Below are 24201 nucleotides of genomic sequence, written 5' to 3' on the forward strand. Positions count from 1 at the left end.
GAATCATAGCAAGGGCTCCCCTATTCTAGCTTCCCACAGTGTCCATGAATACACCCTATTAGGTCTGGGAGATTTATCTATCTTCATAAATCTTGGGACATCCAGCAGCTCCTCGACTGAAATATGGACTGTCCTCAAGGCAGTCTCCATTATCTGTCCCCAGTTTCCAAGTCTTAATCTCTTGCTCCATGGTAAAAGCAGAGCATTATTTATTGAGAACTTTGTCCATCGTCTGTGACTTCACGTATAGATGAGCACTTTGTTTTCTGCGAGCCATATTTTCTCTCTAGTTACCCTTTTTCTCTTAATATCATAATACCTCTTTTCAATCTTTTCTGCCAGAGCTATCTCATGCCACCTTTTTGCCCTCCCGATTTCCTTCTTAAGTATGCTCTTCAATTCCGTCTACAACTCCAGGGATACACTTGATCGCATCTGCCTACATCTGACCCAGGCCTCCTTTTTCCTGACTAGAGTCTCAGTTTTTCTTTTCATCCAAGGTTCCTGCCATGTCTTTCACCCTGACGGCAACCCGCATACGTTGATCTCTCGTACTTTTTATAGCATCCTCCTTTCTGTCCAACCCTTTGCCTACAGGTAAACTATTCCAATTAACTTTTGCAAGCTTCAGTCCAAACCATTAAAGTTGTCCTTGTCCCAATTTAACTTGTGGATCATCCCTGACCTAATGCATAATTATTGTAATGAAAATAGTACTATTACCGCTTGTCCCAAATGGCTCGCCAGCTGACACTTCAGTCGTTTGCCTTGCCCAATTCCCTAAGAGTGGGTCAAGCTTTGTCCTCTCCCTTGTAGGGCTCTCTATTGCCTGATGAAAAGTTTCTGAACAAACTTGACCCAACTTAGAACTTTAACTTGTGGGTCAGCCCTATCCTTATCCATAAAGGTTTCCTTAAGTTATTTTGGCTTCAGATCAGAATGTTGTTCAATAACATTGCTGTGAGGTTCTTGGGAAGTTTTACAACATTGTCCAAATGCCAAGTTGTTCTTATCATGGTAGTGTTTGGGTTTTTATTGTGATCTTCAAATCTAAGCACCAGGTTTATTGGACGTCCCCAGCTGAAAGCGGCAAGTCACAAATACAGTGACTGTAAAACGGTGTAGCTTGCGTTCATTATGACTTTGTGTGAGTCAACGAGTGAATCTGTTTTTTTTTGCACTGCTAAAATCAGTTTTCAATGTCACAATCACAATCAATCAATCACAATCAATCACAATAATAGTTTATTAGCCAAGTATGTTTCGCAACATATGAGGAATTTCAATTTGCCAAGTCAGTCATACAATGTGGTAGGATTTTTATTGTTACTCCCTCTATGGCATTTATCCACCAACAGATTTCTCTACCAGAATGCTCAATACAGAAATGAGCACTTCCACTGATCAGTGGTCCTTGCCTTTAAGATGTTGCCTATTTTTTGTATTAAAAAAAATAACACGAGATGCAACTGTTTTTAACCAGTATGCAGTTACATCTCATATTTCTTAGAAGACAGTGCAGATAATCTGCATGTTTGGTACCAAAATCATGCATAAAATATCTTTCTCCCAATCCACCTTGGTTTCTTTTAATTTTTTTTTGCAATATGTTGGCGGCACTGTCAAGAAAAGATTTATTGCCTATCTATTTGCCTTGAAGGGTTTGTGAGCCATCTTCTTAAACTTGAGAGAGGTACTTGTACAGTGCTGTTTGATAAGAAGTTTCATACATTAGATCAGTGATCGCAAAGACAACATTTTGAGGAAACCTGCGGGCAGTGGAGGCCATGTCTGTTGTTCTTGTCATCCTCGTGGCAGAGACTGGGTTTGCGAAGTGCTATGGGTGTAAAGAGGAAAATGCATTGTATTTTGTAGATGGTACACTTGGCAGCCACAGTATGTTGGATTGTGGAGGGAATGAATGTTTAGGGTAAAGAATGGGATGGCAATTATGCACGATGCTTTGTTCTTCAAGATTTGTTGAAATTGTATTCATTTAGGTAACTGGACAGTATTCCATCATGCATCTGGCTTATGATTTGTTAATGGTGCACAAAAATGCTGGAGAAACTCAGCGGGTGCAGCAGCATCTATGGAGCAAAGGAAATAGGCAACATTTCGGGCCAAAACCTTTCGAATGATTTGTTAATGTTCGAAGCTGTTATTAATTATGGAATATCTAGTATCTGACCTTCTTTACAGCTCTGGTGGCAAGTTCAGTTGAATTTCTGATAAAGGTGATGACCAGGATGTTGATGGCAGGTACTCATGATGGTAATGCAAGTGACTGTCACTTGATTCTGTTCTGATAGAAAAGGGTATTTTGCAGCATATGTGCAGCACATGTATAAATTGGCTTTTATTAGCATGTGCCTGAATGTCATCTAGGTGTTGTGTGCAGGTAGACCACTTAGATTGCCGTTGAACAATAATTCTTTGAGTTTGACAAAATTAAATAAAAGCAGGATTATTCCCATCAAATTCTACTGCACCAACATGCTCACATTTCCGAAGTGCCTTTTTAATGATGCTCCCTTTAACTGAGACTGACGTAATGGAAATTATTGCTCTCTGTTACCTGTTACGCTCAGCAAATTACCTGTGTACAATCATACAGATTCCAACATGAGAGTGTATGCAGATTGCTCACCTGAAAAGGACCACAAAGAACTTCAAATCTCTCAATGGATTTCTGTCTCAAATGCAGCTGGAGAAACTATCAGTTTTATGTGATCATTTTGTGGTGATAATCCTCATTCCATTGAATAGCTAAAATATGAAAAACATTATTTTCTAATGTTAACATCTCTACTAAATCATGAGGCTACAGATGTTTGAAATCCGAAACACAAAATATTCAGGTTCGGCAGTATCTGCAGAGAGAAGACGACATAATCTCATGTGAATTAGAAAAGGATAAACATGCAATGGATTTTAAGTAATTTCAGAGACTGCCAGAAGGAAAGCAAAGACCAATGGAGAAAGTGTGTGCTGGAATGAAAGGTCAAGTTATATGACAGCAGCTGACAGGGACAAGTGTGCACTATAACGTGACAAGTTACAAAATCAAATGTGGTCCAGGCACGTTGTAAATAGGAATACCAAACCATCAACTGCAGCTGTTGAAAGGAATGATGATTGTGATCTGAAATTGTTGAACTGTGTCCAGGATTTTGCAGTCAACACTGAGCTAACATTTCTTGCTAATCTCAATTTTAATATCGGCCCACTTAGCATGAACATTCCAGCCACTGAGGGCCCAAAAAATGCTGTGAGTTGTTTTTGCATTATGCATTAGGATTCTTGATCCTTGTTTCATTTTCCAATGATAGTGGGGGTGTCAAGACTTGATTTATCCACAGAATCAGGCAGATCTGACAAAGAGAGTAAGCCATTTGCTGCTCTGTGGTGGAAGTAGATTATTGTCAGTTGCCTGAAGAAATGGCAGTGAACACCAGATCTAGACTTGTTATGTCAAAGAAGGTTTGAGGTGCCCAATCTGAAGATTAAGTTCTGTTGCTCAAGCTTATGCTAAATTTCACTGAAACAGTTTGGGGGAAGAAGCCAGGAGAGGGCTGAATAGGAAGGAGGTAGAAAATTCAAATGGCTTGCAACTGGAAGCTTGGGGTCATGCTTGGATTGAACATCTTCTGCAAATTTAGTATCACTTCCTTTTTATTTTTTAATGATCCAGCCCTAGAAATGTACAGGACAGGAAAAGCCAGTTTCAGCTCATCTGGCATGCCAGTGTTCAAAAACATGAGATTTGCAGTTCATGAACTAGGATCCTTTAGCTGATTTTCTTTCTGATATTATCAGCTAAAGTTCAACTTCCTCGGCAGTCCATTCCATACATTCACCATCCTGAACAAAATAATTATTTCTGATCTTTCTATTTGCCTTTCTTTTCAAAGAAAGTATTGTTTGCTTTTAGAAAGGAAATGGGAGTTATATGGCAGATATCCAAGTTTTTGAGTTAGTGCCTAAAAAAAGTTATACTGAATTAAGATAGAACTCCCATGAATGAAATACACCCTTCATATAAAATGAAGGGACCCACTTTAAAGTTGCTGAATAGGACCAGAATTTATCTGCTTTTGATTTTTTTCTTACTGTAGAAAGTAGTTGGTATAAAATAAAAATGACTGGTTTACATTTGATTTAGTTTTTGGTATAATTTTTGCTTTCACCCATTATTGACTGACCATTATTGTCAAAAATGTGTGGCATGAGTATTTTTCACTTAATGAAAACTGAAGTAACCCAGAAAAAGGAAAATTAATACTGTGCCCATATTAACCATGTGCAGTTTGCCTTTCTCCTTAGTTTCATCAAATTTCTCCTTGATGTTTTGGTGGGAGTGTATGGGTGATTCAGGCTAAATGGCTCGGGTTCATTTGCTTTATTAATTTCCCCACAGTTTCTGCTCACAGGTGTGTGTGCGCGCGCACACACACACACACACACACACACACACACACACACACCTTGTTCTAAACAAAGTTTAGATCTCTTTTATATTGGCCATGCAATGCCAGGTTTCAAACATGTAGCTCTGCAATGTTATTTTCAGTGCCATTTACTTGCGGTATACGTTATGTTAAATATCCTGATTTTTTTTTTGGAAAGCTTTCTTGATTTGCAAGGTTTTGTGTTCAACTGGACCAATGCTGAAGGTTTCTTCTTCAGGCCTACAAAAACACATAGCATTGCAATGGTAATGTCACAGGCAATTGTCTGCATTGCTGAGCTGTGTTGGGTTCACTTTCATTTTCAATAACCTGTAGTGCAGTACCTCAGGTTTTTGGCAATGCTATTAGCCAATATTGGTTGTTTCCAAAATGAATGAGAAGCAAGCCAAGTCAATACATCAACAACAGTACCATGCCTAATAGCAGCATGTCTAATTTCTTTAAGCTACATTGTAAAACAAAAGCAATAAAACCAATTTTGAACCTGTTCTACGTTTTGTAATACTGACTCAGTTGATCATATCTCTTAAAGCATGCTTTGCTACCACAAAGTTCTAATACATGATATGAAAATAAAATTAAGCTGAATTATTTCAAAAGCTTGGAATGTTGCCAGGATAACTTACATTTCCTTTTTTAAAGGAAGGCTGGGTTCTTCGAAAAGCACATTTGTGCCTATTAAAATGAGCATTTCTTAAAACATCTGCAGCTGTGGATCAGTTATAATAATCTCTGCCTTGCATGTATGAAATATGATCAAAATCATTTTAATCTGATAGGGTTATATGTTAAACCACACGGACTAGAAATAATAGATTCCATGTACCCGTGACAAAATGAAAGAAGTTAAAGTTCATAGCCACAAAATAAGGGATGTCATTTAAAGCTGAATTGTAGAAACTTCCTCTTTGAGGGTAGTGAATCTGCTCCTTCTCAAATTCTTTCCCCCAAGAGTGGTGGAAGCCAGATCATTAGATACGTTTAAGGTGAAAATAGTTCAAAATTTGAAGATTGCGGAAAAGAGGGATAAGGGGAGCTGGTGCAGAAGAGGAGTTGAGGCCAGTGTCGATCAGCCATGGTGGGGCAGGCTTGTGGGGTCTGATGGCTCATTTCCTAATACAGTGTTCCTGTGTTAGGAAAAGGCAAACACTGGAAAAAGAAAACTTGAATTGTGGTGCTGTTGTGTAGAATTGTTTTATAATCTCAAATGTATTGTAGACTAAAGAAGGATGTAGCCAGGTTTACCACCATTTCCACAGTCCAATATAACGATAATCCCCCAGCATCTGGTGAGCAAACTGGCACCCTTAGGATTCAATAACAGACTATGCAACTGGATCCTGGATTTTCTTTCTGAAAGACCACAGTCTGTGCGGGTGGGGAAGAACACCTCCTCGGTCATCACACTGAGCACCGGCTCCCCTCAGGGCTGTGTCCTGAGTCCGCTGCTCTTTACATTGATGACACATGACTGTGTCGCCAGGTCCACTACTAACCATATCATCAAATACGCGGATGACACAACAGTAGTGGGCCTCATCCGCAATAACAACGACCAGGCATATAGAGAGGAGGTGGAACAGCTGGTGAGTTGGTGCAGCAGGAACAACCTTCTCCTAAATGTGAACAAAACCAAGGAGATTGTCGTCAATATCAGAAGGAAAATTCAGCCCAGTCACACTCCACTTTGCATCAACAACTCAGCAGTGGAGCAGGTGAAAAGCATCAAGTTCCTGGGGGTGCATATAACGGACACCTTAAACTGGTCCACAAACATTATATCTCTGGCAAAACGGGCACAGCAGCGGTTGTACTTCCTCCGCAGGTTGAGAAGTTTACACCTCCACCCTCCCATCCTCGCCACTTTCTACAGAAGCACAATTGAGTCGGTCATGACCAGCTGCATCTCCACGTGGTGCGGCAGCTGTACAGCTGCGGACTGGAAGTGCCTTCAGAGAGTGGTGAGGACAGCGGAAAAAATCACTGGGACTTCTCTTCCTTCCATCATGGACATGGGGTACAAGCGCTGTCTGAGTAGAGCTAAGGGCATTATCAGAGCCCCCATACACCCACAATTTGGACTGTTCATACTGCTTAACTCTGGGAGGAGGTACCGCAGCATGAATGAGCGGGACAACCAGGTTCTGCAACAGCTTCATCCCCCAGGCCATAAGATTACTGAACAATCAAAAAACTTTTTAAATATCGTCACTTTTTAAAAACTTTTTAATATATATTTATCTTACAGAACCATGCGCATGAGGCATTTTTATGGACGCACCTGGAACTTTTAACTTTTAACTGATTTTGGAGAGTAAAATGCAACAAAATTTCGTTCAAGGTGCACTGTGTCTAGGTGTATATCTGAATGACAATAAAGTTTTCATTCATTTCATTCATTCATTCAACTTTGTTATTTTATAGGTCCTATGGCAAATGCAGGGAAATGTGTACCTGAATTACTATATTTGAAGGAACACCCATAAAATTCAAGACCTACCATTTCTTCTGTTTTGCAACCACCTTTTGGAGAAGGAGCAAACATGAATTCAAAGTCATCATGCCCCAATGTCAGTATTCCCAGCTTTGATGAACACCGTGAGAAAAAGAAACGCTACACTGTAAGTATGGAAGTAAATGGCTGTAAGCTTTGAGCAAATACAAATAGACTTGTGCATTTAAATAATTTATAAAAGCTTATGATGGTAGAGAGTATTTTCCAAACGATTTGTTTTGTGTTAGTAAAAATTAATATTTTTACAACAACAATCAATTTTAAGGTTTCTATCTTTTTGGATCCATATCAACTATGTTAAAATTAAATGGACTGCAGATGCTGGAATCTGGAGTGAAAAACAAAATGCTGGGGGAGCTCAGCACATCAGGCAGCATCTATGAGAGGAAATGGACAGAAAATGTTTTGCATTTGGACTTAAACATTGTCTGTCCATTTCCTTCCACAGATGCTGCCTGACCCACTGAGTTCCTACAGCAATTTTATTTTGGTTGAAATTATTGGAACTCTGTCAAGACATTATGTGCGGCGTATATTAAATCACAATTAACATATTTTTGATATTGCCGCACAATTATGTAATTTATGAAGAGGTTGGACAAACGGAGTAGCTGCAAAGAAAGAATTTATAGGAGATAAAGAAAGATTATTACACTGTGATATCAAATTATGAAGAATGCCAAGGAGTGACATCTTGGAAAGGACATGATGACAGGAGACATGTACTGGGGAACCTAGAACAGGATCTGAACGGCAATACACCAGGAGAGTTGGAGTTAATGCAACATGGAACCGGGGAGAATATCAGTGAGAGAGTTGGTAAAATCAATTAGAAATGATTATGGAAGCACAAAAATTGGGTCTTTATTGATGGGCGTAATGACAATTTAGACAGATTTGATTGAATTGTAAGTAGTACACTTAATAGTGAAGTGGATGTGATTTGCATTTGATAATGTTCTGCATGATAGGTTGCTCTGGAAGGTTAGATTGTTAGCAACGGTTAGAAGAATATGGGGGGACCTCACTGAAACGTACAGAATAGTGAAAGGCTTGGACAGAGTGGATGTGGAGAGTCTGGGACTGGTGGTTATAGTCTAAGAATTAAAGGACGTTCATTTAGGAAGGAGATGAGGAGGAATTTCTAAAGTCAGAGCGTGGTGAATCTGAGGAATTCTTTGCCACAGAAGGCTGTGGAGGCCAAGTCAGTGGATATATCTAAGGCAGAGATAGATAGATTCCTGATTAGTACGGGTGTCGGAGGTTATGGGGGGACGGTAGGAGAATGGGGTTAGGAGAGAGAGATACAGTGCCCTCCATAATGTTTGGGACAAAGACCCATCATTTATTTATTTGCCTCTGTATTCCACATTTTGAGATCTGTAATACAGGTGCACAACCTTTTATCCGAAAGCCTTGGGACCAGACACTTGTCGGATTTCGGACATTTTCGGATTTAAGAATTTCGGGACTAAGAATTAAAGTTTACCCCTTCACCCCCTCACCACCCCTCCCCTCCCCTCCCCTCCCTCTTCACATAAAAGCCCTCCAAACTAACTGACTAACATTTAAGCAATGATTTACAGATGTTTAAGTGTCTCCCCGGTCTCCGGGGAGGAGGCGGCCGCTACAGTAGTACAGACCTGGGTTGACCGTGGGTCGTTTCGGGTCAAGTTTGGCGTCAAACGCGAGCTTTGGTGTGCAGACGACATCCTGGAAAAAATGGCCGGTTTTCGGAGTTTTTCGGTTTCCGGAACTCCGGATAAAAGGTTGTGCACCTGTACAAAAAAATCACATGTGGTTAAAGTGCACATTGTCAGATTTTATTAAAGGGTATTTTTATACATTTTGGTTTCACCATGTAGAAATTACAGCTGTGTTTACACATAGTCCCACCATTTCAGGGCATAATGTTTGGGACACATGGCTTCACAGGTGTTTGTAGTTGTTCAGGTGTGTTTAAATGCCTCCTTAATGTAGGTAAAAGAGAGCTCTCAGCACCTCCTCTTTTCTCCAGTCTTTCCATCACCTTTGGAAACTTTTATTTTTTATCAAAACGAGGACCAAAGTTGTGCCAATGAAAGTCAAATAAGCCATGAGATTGAGAAACAAGAATAAAACTGTTAGAGGCATCAACCAAACCTTAGGCTTACCACAATCAACTGTTTGGAACATCATTAAGAAGAAAGAGAGCACTGGTGAGCTTAGTAATCGCAAAGGGACGGGCAGGTCAAGAAAGACCTCCACAGCTGATGACAGAAGAATTCTCTCTATAATAAAGAAAAAACCCCAAACACCTGTCCAACAGATCAGAAACGCTCTTAGGGAGTCAGGTGTGGATTTGTCAATGACTACTGTCCGCAGAAGACTTCATGAAATACAGAGGCTACCCTGCAAGATGCAAACCACTGCTTAGCCACATAAATAGGATAGCCAGGGTACAGTTTGCCAAGAAGTACTTAAAAGTGCAATCATAGTTCTGGAAAAAGGTCTTGTGGACCGTTGAGATGAAGATTAACATATCAGAGTGATGGCAAGAGCAAAGTATGAAGGAGAGAAGGAACTGCCCAAGATCCAAAGCATACCACATCATCTGTGAAACAAGATGGTGGGGTGTTATGGCCTAGGCATGTATGGTTGCTGAAGGTACTGGCTCACTTATCTTCATTGATGATACAACTGCTGATGGTAGTAGCATAATGAATTCTGAAGTGTACAGACACACCCTATCTGCTCAAGTTCAAACAAATGCCTCAAAACTCATTAGCCGGCGGTTCATTCTACAGTAAGACAATGATCCCAAACATACTGCTAAAGCAACAAAGGAGTTTTTCAAAGCTAAAAAATGGTTAATTCTTTAGTGGCCAAGTAAATCACCCAATCTGAACCCAACTGAGCATGCCTTTTATATGCTGAAGAGAAAACTGAATGAAACTAGCCCCCAAAACAAGCATAAGCTAAAAATGAAGAAGGGGTTCGGCCCGAAACGTTGCCTATTTCCTTCGCTCCATAGATGCTGCCTCACCCGCTGAGTTTCCCCAGCATTTTAGTCTACCTTCGATTTTCCAGCATCTGCAGGTTCCTTCTTAAACATAAGCTAAAGATGGCTGCAATACAGGCCTGGCAGAGCATCACCAGAGAAGACACCGAGCAACTGGTGATGTCCATGAATCGCAGACTTCAAGCAGTCATTGCATGCAAAGGATATGCAACAAAATACTAAACATGACTGTTTTCATTTGTATGACATTGCTGTGTCCCAAACATTATGGTGCCCTAAAATGTGGGGACTATGTATAGCAATGTTACAAAATTTTGAGATTTAAAAAATCAAGTCTGCAATTTATCCCATCAGATAAAGCATAACAATAAGTTTAATTTGACACCTAATTCACTTTCATATCTCAAGTAATAAAAAAGTTATGGCCATTTTCATACTCGGAAATTAGCATCTTGTTCCCTATTGATTTTCTATGGACATAACAAAAAAGCTGTGATCGTGTGCTGTCAAAAGCCCATAACCTTCTTAAAAATTAAGAGAACTGAATGAAATTTTCAGTTATCATAGATTGAAGCATTCTGAAATAAATATAAAATAATCTTACTTGGATGACCTGAAATTAAAGCATATAATTAGTTAGTTACCCAATTGTAGCTAATTTCAAACTTCACTTACTAGATCTAAACATCTATCCATTTCTTAATAAATGATTAACATTTTTAAATAGCCCAAGTGTCCAAATAATATTCACAAATAATTCACAATAAAACATGATTTTTAAATCTCATTTACATCAATTTATAGGCCAAATGGAAGGAATTTAGTGTTCAATTACTGTAGGGCAGATGCTCAGCCACGATTCAGGTAGGTTTTGTAACATACCTACTATGTATAAACACTGCTGTAATTTATCCATGGTGAAACCAAAATGTATAAAAATTACCTTTATTAAAATCTGTCAATGTGCACTTTAACCTTATGGGTTTTTTTTCATTTACAAATATTAAATTGTGGAGTACAGAGGCAAATAAATAAACAATGGGTCTTTGTACCATACATTATGGAGGGCACTGTAGTTTCTCAGCATTATAGTGTACCAGTTTCAGGGGGAAAAGTTCAGTGTCCGCAATGAAGTAGTGGCAGGACCATGGAAAGTGCAAAAAATATCCACTCATTGTACAACATAACACGCATGTGAAATATTCACTGAACAAAGACTAGAAGAATGTTACACGTTGATGGGTTGATTTGACTGCATAATATTTTAAAATTAACTTCTTCCATCATAACTATTCTTTCCTACAGGTTTACAAAGTGCTGGTTCGAGTCGGTAGGAATGAATGGTTCGTCTTGAGACGTTATGCGGAGTTTGACAAATTGTACAACGCAGTAAGTTATTTTCTCTGTGTGTTGAATTTGCACAATAGTATTTTATTCCTGTTTATCTTCAGGCAGCATGCACACTACCCAAGTATTATGTGAAATTCAAAATTAAACTTGATCTGTTTTATCTTTTGAGAATGGACATTCAGTTCTTGCAATTGGCATATTTACTTAGTTAATACCATTATGTAATTGGCTTTAATCATCAGTAAGCACATTCTCTTCTGTAAATATTTACCTCAGATTACCATTGAGCCTGCAGCTTATATTTTATAAATATTGCCCATTATAAGGATCTTCAAATAGGCAACACAAGTCTGAACTGTTTTAATAAGGAAAAATTGAACTTTAATTCAAATTGAGTATTGTTGAGTTCAATTGTTTTTCTCAAGATGAAGAGGGAAAAGTTACAGGTCTTGCCATAGCTTTCAGCATTCCTGATTCTGACATTAAAAAATTACAGCTGGAAAGAAGCTGGAATACGCAGCACTTTCAGCAGCATCTGTGCAGGGAGAAAAACCGGTCACATTCCATGTAGATGACCTTTTGTCAGAACTGATAAAAAAGACATTGACCTGAAATGTTAACTTTGCTTTTGGATTCTGAAAATATTTGTTGCTGACGTGTCTATATTTTCTTCACTGTAAGTATGAATGACCCAGAATTGATTAGGGGCAGGCATAAATTGTAATTATTGTAAATTAGCAGTAAGATAATTATTTTTAAGATTACAAGACTCAAGCCCAACTCCAAAACTTTCTGATTTTGTTGGAAACTTCAGTGTGCAATAATGTTATACAACATTGTTGTCTATCAAATGAGATTTAACCAAAATGCTGTTTGCATTTTATTGAAAAGTTCCAGAAATGTGAAGATGCGAGTTCTTCCCATTTATAAGTGAACATTTCGTCACAAAGATTAACAAGTCATAAGTTAATAATTTAAAAAAAAATTGCTGAAAACAACTCGGGTCAGACAACATTTGTGGAGAGAACGAATTGACTTTCTTCAGTAATCAGATCAAGTTGAGTTTATTAACATATGCTCATCTCAGAAATGTTACAAATAAAAGTCTTTGGGTGCAGGGAAAACATGGAGGAAATATGCAAGAGTGTGGATGGCAGGAGAAATTGTATGGCCAAAGTGGTGTGCGTATTTAAAAGGCCTACTTTATTGCAGATAGTCGCAAAGTAGAGAGAGAAATGATCCTCATAGAATATTGTTTCAAAAGTGCAAGCAAAGTTTAATTCCCAAATTCGGAAGTCAATTGCTTTGTAAACACAGGAGAAATACTTAAAAAAAAAAAAAAAGCAAATCACTGTACTTTAACCATGTTCTGCACCACAAACTTATCCACGACAAAAACTGCTAGGTCCAATCATCACTTTGTCTAATCTAGAAACGGTTTCCCAATATTCTTTTTCATGAATTCTCTGCTAGACAAACATAATTGATTTCTCACAAACGAGGACTAATCCAATTACTTTTCTGTCTTTAACAGCTGAAAAAACAGTACCCTCAATTTCCTTTGAAGCTTCCTGCTAAAAGAATATTTGGAGACAATTTTGAACCAGGTGATCAAAATTACAGTTGAACTTGCTTATAATGTTTTGTAGAGTCAATGGTTTGTTTTCTGTGTCTCTTCCCTCTTGCAGGAATTTCGTAAATGGTACATTTATCTAGAATAAATCTAAATGTGCCATTTCATTTTTAGTATAAAAAGTTGAGAGATTCAACAATAGAGCTTTTTGAATCAATATGAGCAATGTTAATAGTACAGGAATTTGTAGTACTGAAATGAATATTGATTGTCAAATATTAACTTAAACTGTTACCATTCCAGCAATGTATGGCAGTGTAAACAGGATTTCTTCCATACTTGTTTCGATACAGCTGTGGTCCGGCAATAAGTGTAAAGTTTTAGCTTTTTTCAAAAATGATAGATTGTCCAACAAGTTAAGGATTTGATGTATTCTATTGGTTCACTCACAGACAATTGACAGTTACAATAACTATCACAATGTAGCAGTACAAAATGATGCATGCTCTGCAACTAATGTTTTTTCCATGTGCTAGATTAAATGGTCAACAGTGGGATGTCTCAATGTCAGCAGTGTTTGTCTTTTCTCAGTTGTCGGCTCACATGAAGTATCTATGTCAGTTAGATGGCTGCTTTGTGCATGAACTTAAATTTATTATTGCAAACGATTTGCAAATACTCCCCTTCCTTCACTATCCCAATTAATAGAAAAAAGGAACTGCGGATAGACACAAAATGCTAGAGTAACTCAGCGGGACAGGCAGCATCTCTGGAGAGATGCCTACCTTGGGCAACTGTGAATGTTGGTTTACAAGAAAGACATAGCGGGTCAGGCAGTTAATTGTTTAGTCTCCAGGATGAATACCAAACAAAGAATGTAATGGTTTTTTTGCTTTCAATTTATCCAGGAAGGGGTTAAATTCTTCTGAAGCTAGCTGGTTCTCTTATGTATTTTCCCTTTTCAGTAATGTTTACTTATTCATTTTAAATGTAATTAAAATCTATTTGTAGAAGACATTGAACTCGGCATCTTGATCATATGATCATGCATAGACAGAAGCTGCAAAGCCATTTAAAGCTATTTTATAGAAAGTAAAAGAGTCATGACCCTTCTTCAACATGAAACATTCACCAGGGATGCTGCCTGACCAATTGAATTACTCCAGCATTGTCTTTTTTTTGTAAACCAGTATTTTCAACTCTTCCTTTCTACTACTTGTCATATGTATTTCGACGTGAGAATGACTTCGTAATTCCTTAGCATAACTTGTCATATGTCCACTTGCAGTCTTTAATTATACCGTGACAATCCACTGTTCTGAGCACAGTTCTTTGTTTGCAGTACCTTCATTTAGTTTATTATGCATTGCAAACTTACTATAAGAAATTATAGGTGCATTTTATTATTGCTGTGTTTTTAACTTCTTGGGTGACCTCTTAAAACAAATGCATGCAGTATATATATATATATATATATATATTTTTTAAAGCAAATTGCAGAGGGTTGTTCGAAGAAAATGCCCTCAGAGCAGAAATCAAGAAGATGACCATTTGCAAGAGTGATTGTTTATTTCTGGGTCTATGCTTGGATCCAGCCCAGACCATCTGAATAAAAATCTGCTTCTACTCAAATGTCCTTCCTGGTCATTAGGAGCTCTATAACAACAACATTCCTTATTTTCCACCCTGCTCCTGGTACTAAAAGAAAATACCTTCTTGGTATTAGGCTGACAACCCAATTTGCATTTTTTATGGCTTATAGAGGAATCGAAAAGAATTGGTGCAATGCAGTTATTAGTGTTGAATAATAGTGTATTTTGCATCCATTCATCATTCTGATCCCAAGACCAGTCTTGGCCACTTGTTATAGGAAGGATGTAATGGTGCAGTGGAGATTGAGGATGTTGCTGGAAGACTAGGGTTACAAGGACAGGCTCTATAATTTATCCCTGAATTGTATGAGGCTGAAAATGGCAACACCAATGGAAAAGTGATGAAGAAAGCACTCTGCATGCTTGCCTTCATAGACCATGCCATGGAGTAAAAGGGTCAGGACGTTATGCTGCAGCTGTACCTAACTTGGAGTATTGTGTAGAGGTTTGGTTGCCACTCTACAGGGAGGATGCGGTAGTATAAGATTGCAGAAGAGATTCACCAAGATGTTGCCTGGAATGGAGTGTTTGGTGGAATGGAATGGAGGGTTTTAATTATGAGGATAATCTATTCACAATGTAACATAGGATTGCTAATTGGTGACCTTATTAAGGTTCATGAAATAATGAGGGGAATAGCTTGAGTGGTTGGTTAGGTAGGTGTGATTTACGGTTGGGGAAAAAGTGCCTGTTTCTGTGCCGTACAACTCTTACTCAAGGGGAGAGCTTAATTAATACAACCATAAGGTAGGATATTTTAATTGATCATGGTGTACGCTAATCATTACAATTGATTTAGATCGAAAGTCTATGTCAGCCTTGAATATTTTCAATGATTTAGCCTCGAGCTCTCTGGAGTGGCAATCCATTGATTTAATTTAATATGATATGATACGATAGAACTTTATTTATTCCAGGAGAAAAATTGATCTGCCAACAGTCATAAAAACACAAAATCCATGAAACATGAAATTAAATTGATGAGTGGAAAGGATTGAGGATGTACAAAGATTGTGGGAGGGAGTCGGGAATTATTATTTCCTTATTTCCCAATATAATAATAATAATAATAATTTTTATTTGTGGGCGCCTTTCAAAAGTCTCAAGGACACCTTATAGAATTTAACAAGAGTAAAAAAATGTATAATCGGAGTAAAATAAATAATAAAGACCTCACCAGTACACAAATTAAAAACAGAATTCGATCCAAAGACAAAAAAATCAAAAACACAATGTGAACACAATGTGAAGAGAGAGCAGCGGCAGCTAAACCGCGCTAGCGTACACTCTCCCTTCCGGCAGCCATCTTGGACACAAACTAAAATAATCATTTACACACAAAAATCATCCCCCCACAATGGTTACCACTGTGAGGGAAGGCACAATGTCCAGTCCCCATCCCCAGTTCTCCCAAAGTCAGGCCTATTGAGGCCTCCGCTATTGCCTCTATGGAGGCCCGATGTTCCTGGCCGTTCTGGCCGGGTGCTGTTGCCCCGGCGTCGGGAGAGTCCTCTCAGCGGCTGGGCCATCTGGAACGGCCGCTTCCTTACCGGAGACCGCGGCTTCCGAAGCCGACAAGGCCGCGCCGGTTTGGAGCTCCCAGGTTCCCGATGTTGAAGTCGGCACCACCCGCTCCGCTCCGCGATAGCGCTCCAGCACTGTGCCGCCACCGAAGCCGAGGTGCTGGGCGGTCCCCGCCTGGAAACGGCGCTCCAGGCCCGCTAGTTGACCGCAAGGACGGGTCGACGGGGCAGCCCGGAAAAAAAGCTGCCCACTGACCAGGTAGGGACCTAGAAATATAGTTTCCCCCTTCCCCCCACGTTTAAAAAGTCTATTTCTCCCACAAACAAAACACAGGACTCACTAGAACTACAAAACAAAAGTGAGCAGCCGTTCCCCAAGATGGCTCCTCCTTTGTATAATTATAATATAATTTCTCTTATCTAAATCGGTAATGGACCTGCACCAGCTTTTGCTGATCTTTCTTTTTAAATGTCCATTGGAGTTTTTCCAGTCTAATTACATGCCTTTGCTAGATTATTCTCATTTTGATTTCTCTTTCCTGATTGATGTCTCTGTCCTTTATTTTGCTAAAATGGGCATTTTTCCCTTTCCATTACTTTTTTGCTCTTTAAGGCAACTATAAAAGGTTTTTCCATTGATCACCCACTACTTTCAAAAGTAGGTTATCCTGTTAACTGCAGTTGGGAACATTTGCCTGTTGGGGTTCAGGCCTTATATTGACATATTTGCTTTAAACTGAATTTAATTCTTTAAATGTTTGTCATTGCTTGTTTACAGTCAAATGTTTTTAATGTTATTTTATAAATCTGTCAGCAATAACTTGTGCCTTCTTGCTTTGCTTAGAATTAAGTGCTTTTCAATTGCATTAAATAATTTCTTATAATTCTATTACCTTATGATCAGTTTCCTAAAGGCCTCTTACCAACAAGATTACAAAGTAATCCTCATTTATTGCACATACCATTACTAAAATAACATTTCCCGCAGTAGTCCTGAACAAATTTGAATACCATGTCATAAACAGCACATAACGTCATCCTGCACTGTACTATTGCTAATTTGATTTGTGCAGTTTATATATACATTAATGCTTCCCCTTCAATAATTGTTCTATTATTCTTTCTGGATTCTATCTAATTTCTGGATTTATCCTATACCTACCACTGTATGGGGCATGTAGGCAACTCCCATCAATGTTTTCTACCCTTGGGTGTTTCTTAGCACAATACAAAGTGATTATATAATTTGTTTTGTCTGTGCACCCTTTCTCTTTTAAACCCTTTCCTTTATTGTCAGAGCTATCCCATTTCCTGTACTGTTTCTGTCTGTTTTAGAGTACCAGGAATATTTATGTCCCAATCTTGGTCATTTATAAACACATCTCTGTCATAATTATTAGACTATAAATGTTTTTCGTTGTGGCTTGTCTTTCTTGTAATGAATGCTCTGTGCATTCAGATAATGAGGCCTTATTTATTTCTGTTTACCCCTTTCCCCCTCTGATTCTATGGCAGTATGTTCTCTTGATTGGACACTCGGTCTCGTTTTTACAGATTCTTGTTGCCCATTTTGAAAACCTTGCATTACCACCTTGTCCTTTCTGTCTAATTTCCAAAATGAGCCCCTACTTAAATTCACCCACCTCAAACTGTCTTATCAGCAAACCTGTTTTATTCAAATCATCTGAGCTTTGGTTTTAGCTCAATTGGAGATAAACCAGTCAGATGGAATAGTTCCCACATTCTTCAGTGTTCTTCCAGTCTCCATTGAAGCCCATTTCTTCCATACTCATTCTGGTCTGATTATATTTGCCCTGTACAAATGTGCACTTGGCTCGGGTTGTGGTTCTGGTTTATAATTTTGTTGAGCTGCTCATTACTATTCCAGCAGAACAACCTCCTTAGCCTGAGCTATGTTGATGGATTTCATGTGAAATACAACAGTTGGATCCATCCTTTCACTTTACCTCTCCAGGTTTTTCTCCAGTACTGAGATATTGTTGATCTTGTCCACAAGCATGCAACACACCTTTCTGGACTTTTGCTTGTGAGGATAAAGAATAGCATGTCGCCTACTCTGCTGCGGTCAGATTTATCATCCCCTCTGCAATTTCTGCTCTAGTGCACACAAATTTTGCACGTATTACACTAATGAAGGCCTGAGGTTTTCCAACACCGCTTTCAAGATTCCCATACCTGTTTTACTGTAGTCACATCTTCCATTCCTCGTGATGGGACCCCACCAATTCGCTTATCGCCAAAACAGATCCACAGAAGACGCTATCACCGTAGCTCTCCACTCTGTGCTGAGCCATCTGGAGCAGGGGCAGAGCTACGTCCGGATGCTCTTTGTGGATTTTAGTTCAGCCTTTAACACAATCATCCCGGACATTCTCATAGGTAAACTGGTCACTCTCGGCCTCCCCACTGTCACATGTGCCTGGATTAAGGATTTCCTCACAAACCGGCCCCAGACTGTGAGACTTGGCCCCCACCTCTCCTCCACTCGCAGGTTGAGTACCGGTTCCCCACAGGGCTGTGTGCTAAGCCCCCTCTTATACTGTCTCTACACCTACGACTGTAGTCCGGCCCACAACAACAACCGCATCGTCAAATTTGCTGACGACACTACTGTGGTCGGACTTATTTCAAAGGGAGACGAGGCAGCCTACAGAGAGGAAGTCCTGAAGTTGACAACCTGGTGCTCAGAAAACAATCTGGCTCTGAACACCAGGAAAACAAAAGAGCTCATTGTCGACTTCAGGAGGCACAGCACCGACTTAGTCCCCCTACACATTAACGGCGAGTGTGTGGAGAGGGTCAACACCTTCCGGTTTCTCGGCGTCCATATCGCGGCTGACATCTCCTGGACGGACAACACGACAGCGGTCATCAAGAAGGCTCAGCAGCGGCTGCACTTCCTGAGGGTCCTCAGGAAGCACAACCTGGACTCTAACCTGCTGCTGACCTTCTACCGCTCGTCCATCGAGAGCCTGCTGACATACTGCATTACAGCATGGTATGGCAGCTGCACCATGGCAGACAGGGAGAGGCTTCAGAGGGTAACCAGGACAGCGCAGAGGATCATTGGTTGCCCTCTCCCCTCCCTGATGGACATCTACACCTCCCGCTGCCTTAGCAGGGCAAAGAAGATCACCAAAGACAGCTCCCATCCTGCGTTTGGACTGTTCGACCTGCTGCCCTCTGGAAGGCGCTATAGGTGCATCAAATCCAGGACAAACAGACTCAGGAATAGCTGCTTCCCGAGAATTATATCTACCATAAATTCAAATCCACACATGCACTGACTACACCGCCCAACACGGACTTCCATCTGTATATATGTATATATGTATGTAGCGCCGTAGAATTTGTGCACCTATTCCCCCCCCCCATCTCCCTTCTGTTTTGTTTTTCTGTTTCTTGTTTTTTGTGTAAAATTGTATGTATGCACTGAGTACGAGCAGCTTTCAGTTTCACTGTACATGTATAGTGACAATAAATGGCATATCTATATCTATCTATTGACTAATTCTACAGTACTTAATCCAAGGGGCATGACTGCCTCATGGAACAAGAAGTGTCCAGGTAACTAAACCTCTGATGCATTGCTGTGTCCAGATCCCAGACTCCAGCTCATCATTTCTGTGTTGAAGTTCCTTGAGTTGTAAATTTGATTGTTTCCACTAGTGCTTTCTGTCAATTCCCAAACACTACATTTGCAAGCCATCGCCTATTTTGCTATGCTGTTTTAAATTATTAACCAACTAAAGTTATCAACTGACTATCTGTACTTTATAATTTTGTCTAATCACTAAACTAGATTCAAGAAGCTTCTTTCAATTAAAGTAATACAATAAATTATAAATAAGGTATTGGACTTCTTTTAAGGTGGATAAAAGAAAACCGTGTACCTCACCAACCAGAATATCTCAGACTTGCTAGCAGATTTAAAACATGATTAGCCAGATTTAAACATGGTGTTCTAAATATTATAGTATTTCATTTTTAATGTATAGCTGTGCCTTTCCCCTTTATCTCACTGAAGTCCTGTCATCACCAAAGTCCAGTTTAAATAAATTAGTTTTACTCTGTAATTTTCTAATAAAGAAACGTGTTTAGCATATTTACATCAAGAGTGGAAGGATAACAATTCTTTCAACTTGTACTCTTTTTTTAAACAGCTTTTATCAAGCAAAGAAGAGCAGGATTGAATGAATTTATTCAGAAAATAGTATCAAATCCATCATTCAGTGAACTGTGAGTATTTTCCAGAGAATGGTTGGCAACGAAATGCTTGTCAGAAACCAGAGCTTGGGGAAAGATTGAATCATTGCTTTTTTTCATTTCCTCCCTGTAATTAGAAATAGGCTAGTATAGCCTTGAGAACCATCGCATTCAAATTACTCTGGCTAATCTGAACAACAATTTCTTCCTTGCACCCATTTAATGTAGATGAACTACCACTCTGTCGTGGTTATAAAGTCTTGTATTGGTTTATAGTCTTGTGAATGGGCAACAGCTGTGAAAGTGAGTGTGTTGGAATTTATATACTTAAAAAGATGCAACAATACTCAAATCTGGTAAAACTCCTAACATATTGCAATCCACAATGAATAAATTTGTTCATGTAGAGATACCTAAAGACATACAAAAATTGCAGACAGGAGATAATTTTGGATAGCCAATATATATGATGCCAGAAGTTCTTCAGCTGCCAAGAAGCACACATTCAGTAAAACGAGGATAAAATAAGGGGGCAAAATGAGGAAGATCATCCATGAAGAGATCAAGACAAGTCCAGGAGACCCCATTAATGGTGCTAATGTTAACTGCTAAATCACTTACCTTTTGTAAGATGTGAGTAGATGAACCAGCTCTCTTTTTTGAAGTTGCAGTGTGATGTTTGTGCATTTTTAATGTTTTTTATAATTGATTCTTTAGATTTTTTCTTTCTTCCAGCTTAAAAAAAACAACTTCTTTAGTGCATTAAGGAGACTGTCATTGAATATAATTACTGTCTTTTTTTTAGTCTTGATGTTCGAGCATTTCTTCAAATGGATAACCCAAAGAATCAGTCTGATCCATCGGAAGATGAAGATGAAAAGCCTGGTCACATGGTACAGTACCTAGAGAGAAGTTATTTTGTTTTAAACAGCATGTCACCTCGGAGACTGGCAAGTGGGTTTCTGTAATGAAACAATTCATTGTCATGCCTGAAATCTAAAATGTTTTTCTTTATCAATAGCAACATTCTACCTCTGAAAGTATTTATCTTGGTGCCTCAGGAAATCCACAGTGAGTGCTTTAGACTCATATTTATTTAAAATGCCATTTTTTATTGTAATAAATACAAAGATCAATAGGAGAATAGAGTTGAGTTGTGTTGGTAATTTGAATATTGCAATTAAAGGTATATTCAATTTGTATTCATTGTGTATTTTAACTCAATATTGTTAATGCAGATTTTTGTTTTTTCTTGGGGTATTTCAGAGCTAAGCCAACAGACTTTGTTTTCTTGAAGCTCATTGGTAAAGGGAGCTTTGGCAAGGTAATATTTTAAAATATTCAAACGTTCTCAGCTTATTTCTCCATGAACCTTTTTTCTTAAGAAATTTAGTGTGCTGCCATCTTCCTTCATTAATCATCTGGTTCATTATTCCTTCCTTCATTAATCATCTGGTTCATTATTATAAACTTATTTTTGTTAGGTTCTACTTGCAAAACACAAAGCTGATGGTAAACTTTATGCTATCAAGGTCTTGCATAAGAGAGTAATCCTAAAGAAGAAAGAGGTAATGTTGGAAATGAGACATATTGCCATCAATGTCTTTTGGTAGTTTCTTGTTTTTGGAGTGTTTCACCAGTTCTTATAATGTTTTCTTAATGCAGCAAAGGCACATTATGGCCGAACGTAATGTGCTGCTAAAGAATGCAAAACATCCCTTCCTGGTTGGACTTCATTATTCGTTCCAAACCACAGACAAGCTCTACTTTGTTCTGGATTTTATTAATGGCGGGGAGGTTAGTATTTTATTTGAACTGATAGGCAGTTACAAGCAGTTGTCACTGAATTGAGATTTTCTTTGCACATTAACAAAAACAGATTTTGGTATGTTTTAATGCGGAAATTGGCGCTGATACTGAAGTGAAAAGCCAATAACCGACAAATGGAGAACTACTAAATCACCGCACTTGTAACTAGATCTGATGTGCTTTCCATTTATTTTGATTTGACTGTTTTGCGCTTTGTTTTCTCTTCGCATGATCATGGAATGTAAAATGGGTTCCAGGCTCTCTACTAATGTTGTTCTAAAATGGTGGGAAGAAGTGCACTTACGATTTCCTGTAAATGAGCAACTCGCCCTGTGGGTGCAAGTGACCTCAGCTGGTTAACTTGTCCATTTGGCCACTGATGGCTTTGACCTAAAACTCGTTAACTTTTAAACATTTACCTGGGACCTTTTTACTCGCTACATAAAATATAATTCCCACAAAGATGATACTATCTGAAGGCAACTTCCCATCTTTTAGTTACTACCTTCCAAAAGGAGTGGTTCATCAAAATGTTCTGCTGGTCATTACTTGCATCTTCCCATCCACCTCCTACCTCTTTTTGCTCCCTGTATCAGTTTCCATTTTCTTCCTCTTGAAACATTCTCTTTTCATTATTCAAATCCATCCTTGCCTTTTTGTGGCTCATCCCTGTGACCTCATACAACCTTCTGCATAGTTCTGCCCGCTTGTGTCTTCTGCATCTCCCATTTTATGTTCTATACCATTGATGGCATGTCTTCAGCGTCCCTACACCCCTGGTTAAACCCTACCTGGACCCGCTGCAGTTCGCTTACCAAACAAAGATGGGGGTTGAGGACACCATCATCCACCTGCTCCATCGTTCCTATGCTCATCTGGATAAGCCGGGAAACATTGTGAGAGTCATGTTTTTTGACCTCCATTGCTTTTAACACCATCCGGCCTGCACTGCTAGGGAGCAAACTGACAAAGATGCTGGTGGATGCTCCATTGGTGTCCTGGATCACCAACTACCTGACTGGACGACCACAATATGTCAGGCTACAGAACTGTGTCTCGGACATAGTAGTGAGCAACACAGGGGCCCCACAGGGGACGGTCCTCTCTCCCTTCCTGTTTACCATCTACACCTCGGACTTCAGATATAACTTGGTCTCCTGCCACCTGCAGACGTTTTCAGATGACTCTGCAATTGTGGGCTGCATCAGTGAGTGGAGGGAAGCTGAATACAGAGGTGTGGTCAACGACTTTGTTGAGTGGTGTGGGCTGAATCACCTGCAACTCAACACCGACAAGACTAAGGAGTTAGTGGTGGACTTTTAAGAGGAGAGGAACACCCCTGTCTCCATCAATGGTGTGGATGTACAGTTTACCAGGGAGTACAAATACCTTGGAGTGTACATGGACAGTAAACTGGACTGGTCCAGGAACGCTGAGGCCCTGTACATGAAGGGACGGAGTTGTCTGTCATTTTTGAGAAGGCTCCACTCCTTCAACGTCTACAGTGAGATGCTGCAGATGTTCTACCAATCGGTGGCAGCCAGTGCCATCTGCTTGGCTGCCGTGCGCTGGGGCAGCAGGGCGAAGGCTGCAGGCGCCAATAGGATCCACAAACTCATCAGGAAGGCTGGCTACGTCCTGGGGGTGGGAGTTGGATTCATGGGAGGTGGTCTTGGAGGAGAGGATACTCCTCAAACTGTGATGCATCCCGGACAATACAGCTCACCCCCTCCATGACATATTGGTCAACCTGAGGAGCACCTTCAGCAACAGACTGGTTCCACCAAGATGCAGGACAGAACACCACTGGAGATCCTTTGTTCCTGTGGCTATCAAACTGTTCAACTCCTCCTTCTGTCGTGGGGTGGACTGAGTGACTCCCCCCCCCTCCCCAATCCTTGCACATCCCCCACAGCACTTTCCCAATACTTTTCACTCATTACTTTAATTTCATGCTTCATGTATTTTGTGTTTTTATGACTGTTGGCAGATCAATTTTCTTTCTGGGATAAATAAAGTTCTATCGTATCGTAAACACTGAACTGTACTTCTCTGATTTCTCGAACTTTAAGTAACCCT

At 39.5% G+C, this 24201-nt stretch overlaps 1 protein-coding gene across 4 annotated transcripts in view; it reads left to right on the forward strand.

The window, feature by feature from the left end:
• The window catches only part of sgk3 (serum/glucocorticoid regulated kinase family member 3), a 122192-nt gene that overhangs the window by 62772 nt on the left and 35219 nt on the right, over positions 1-24201 (forward strand). For all 4 annotated transcript variants that reach the window (XM_055634404.1, XM_055634406.1, XM_055634403.1 and 1 more), the window contains 9 exons: positions 6897-7093; positions 11294-11377; positions 12873-12945; positions 20271-20346; positions 21119-21206; positions 21335-21384; positions 21580-21637; positions 21798-21881; positions 21979-22110. In XM_055634404.1, the coding sequence (XP_055490379.1) occupies positions 7016-7093; positions 11294-11377; positions 12873-12945; positions 20271-20346; positions 21119-21206; positions 21335-21384; positions 21580-21637; positions 21798-21881; positions 21979-22110 (723 nt within the window). In that variant the 5' untranslated portion in view covers positions 6897-7015. The remainder of the gene's footprint in view (positions 1-6896; positions 7094-11293; positions 11378-12872; positions 12946-20270; positions 20347-21118; positions 21207-21334; positions 21385-21579; positions 21638-21797; positions 21882-21978; positions 22111-24201) is intronic.

The sequence above is a fragment of the Leucoraja erinacea genome, chromosome 4 (genome assembly GCF_028641065.1).
Source record: "Leucoraja erinacea ecotype New England chromosome 4, Leri_hhj_1, whole genome shotgun sequence".
Lineage (NCBI taxonomy): Eukaryota > Metazoa > Chordata > Chondrichthyes > Rajiformes > Rajidae > Leucoraja > Leucoraja erinaceus.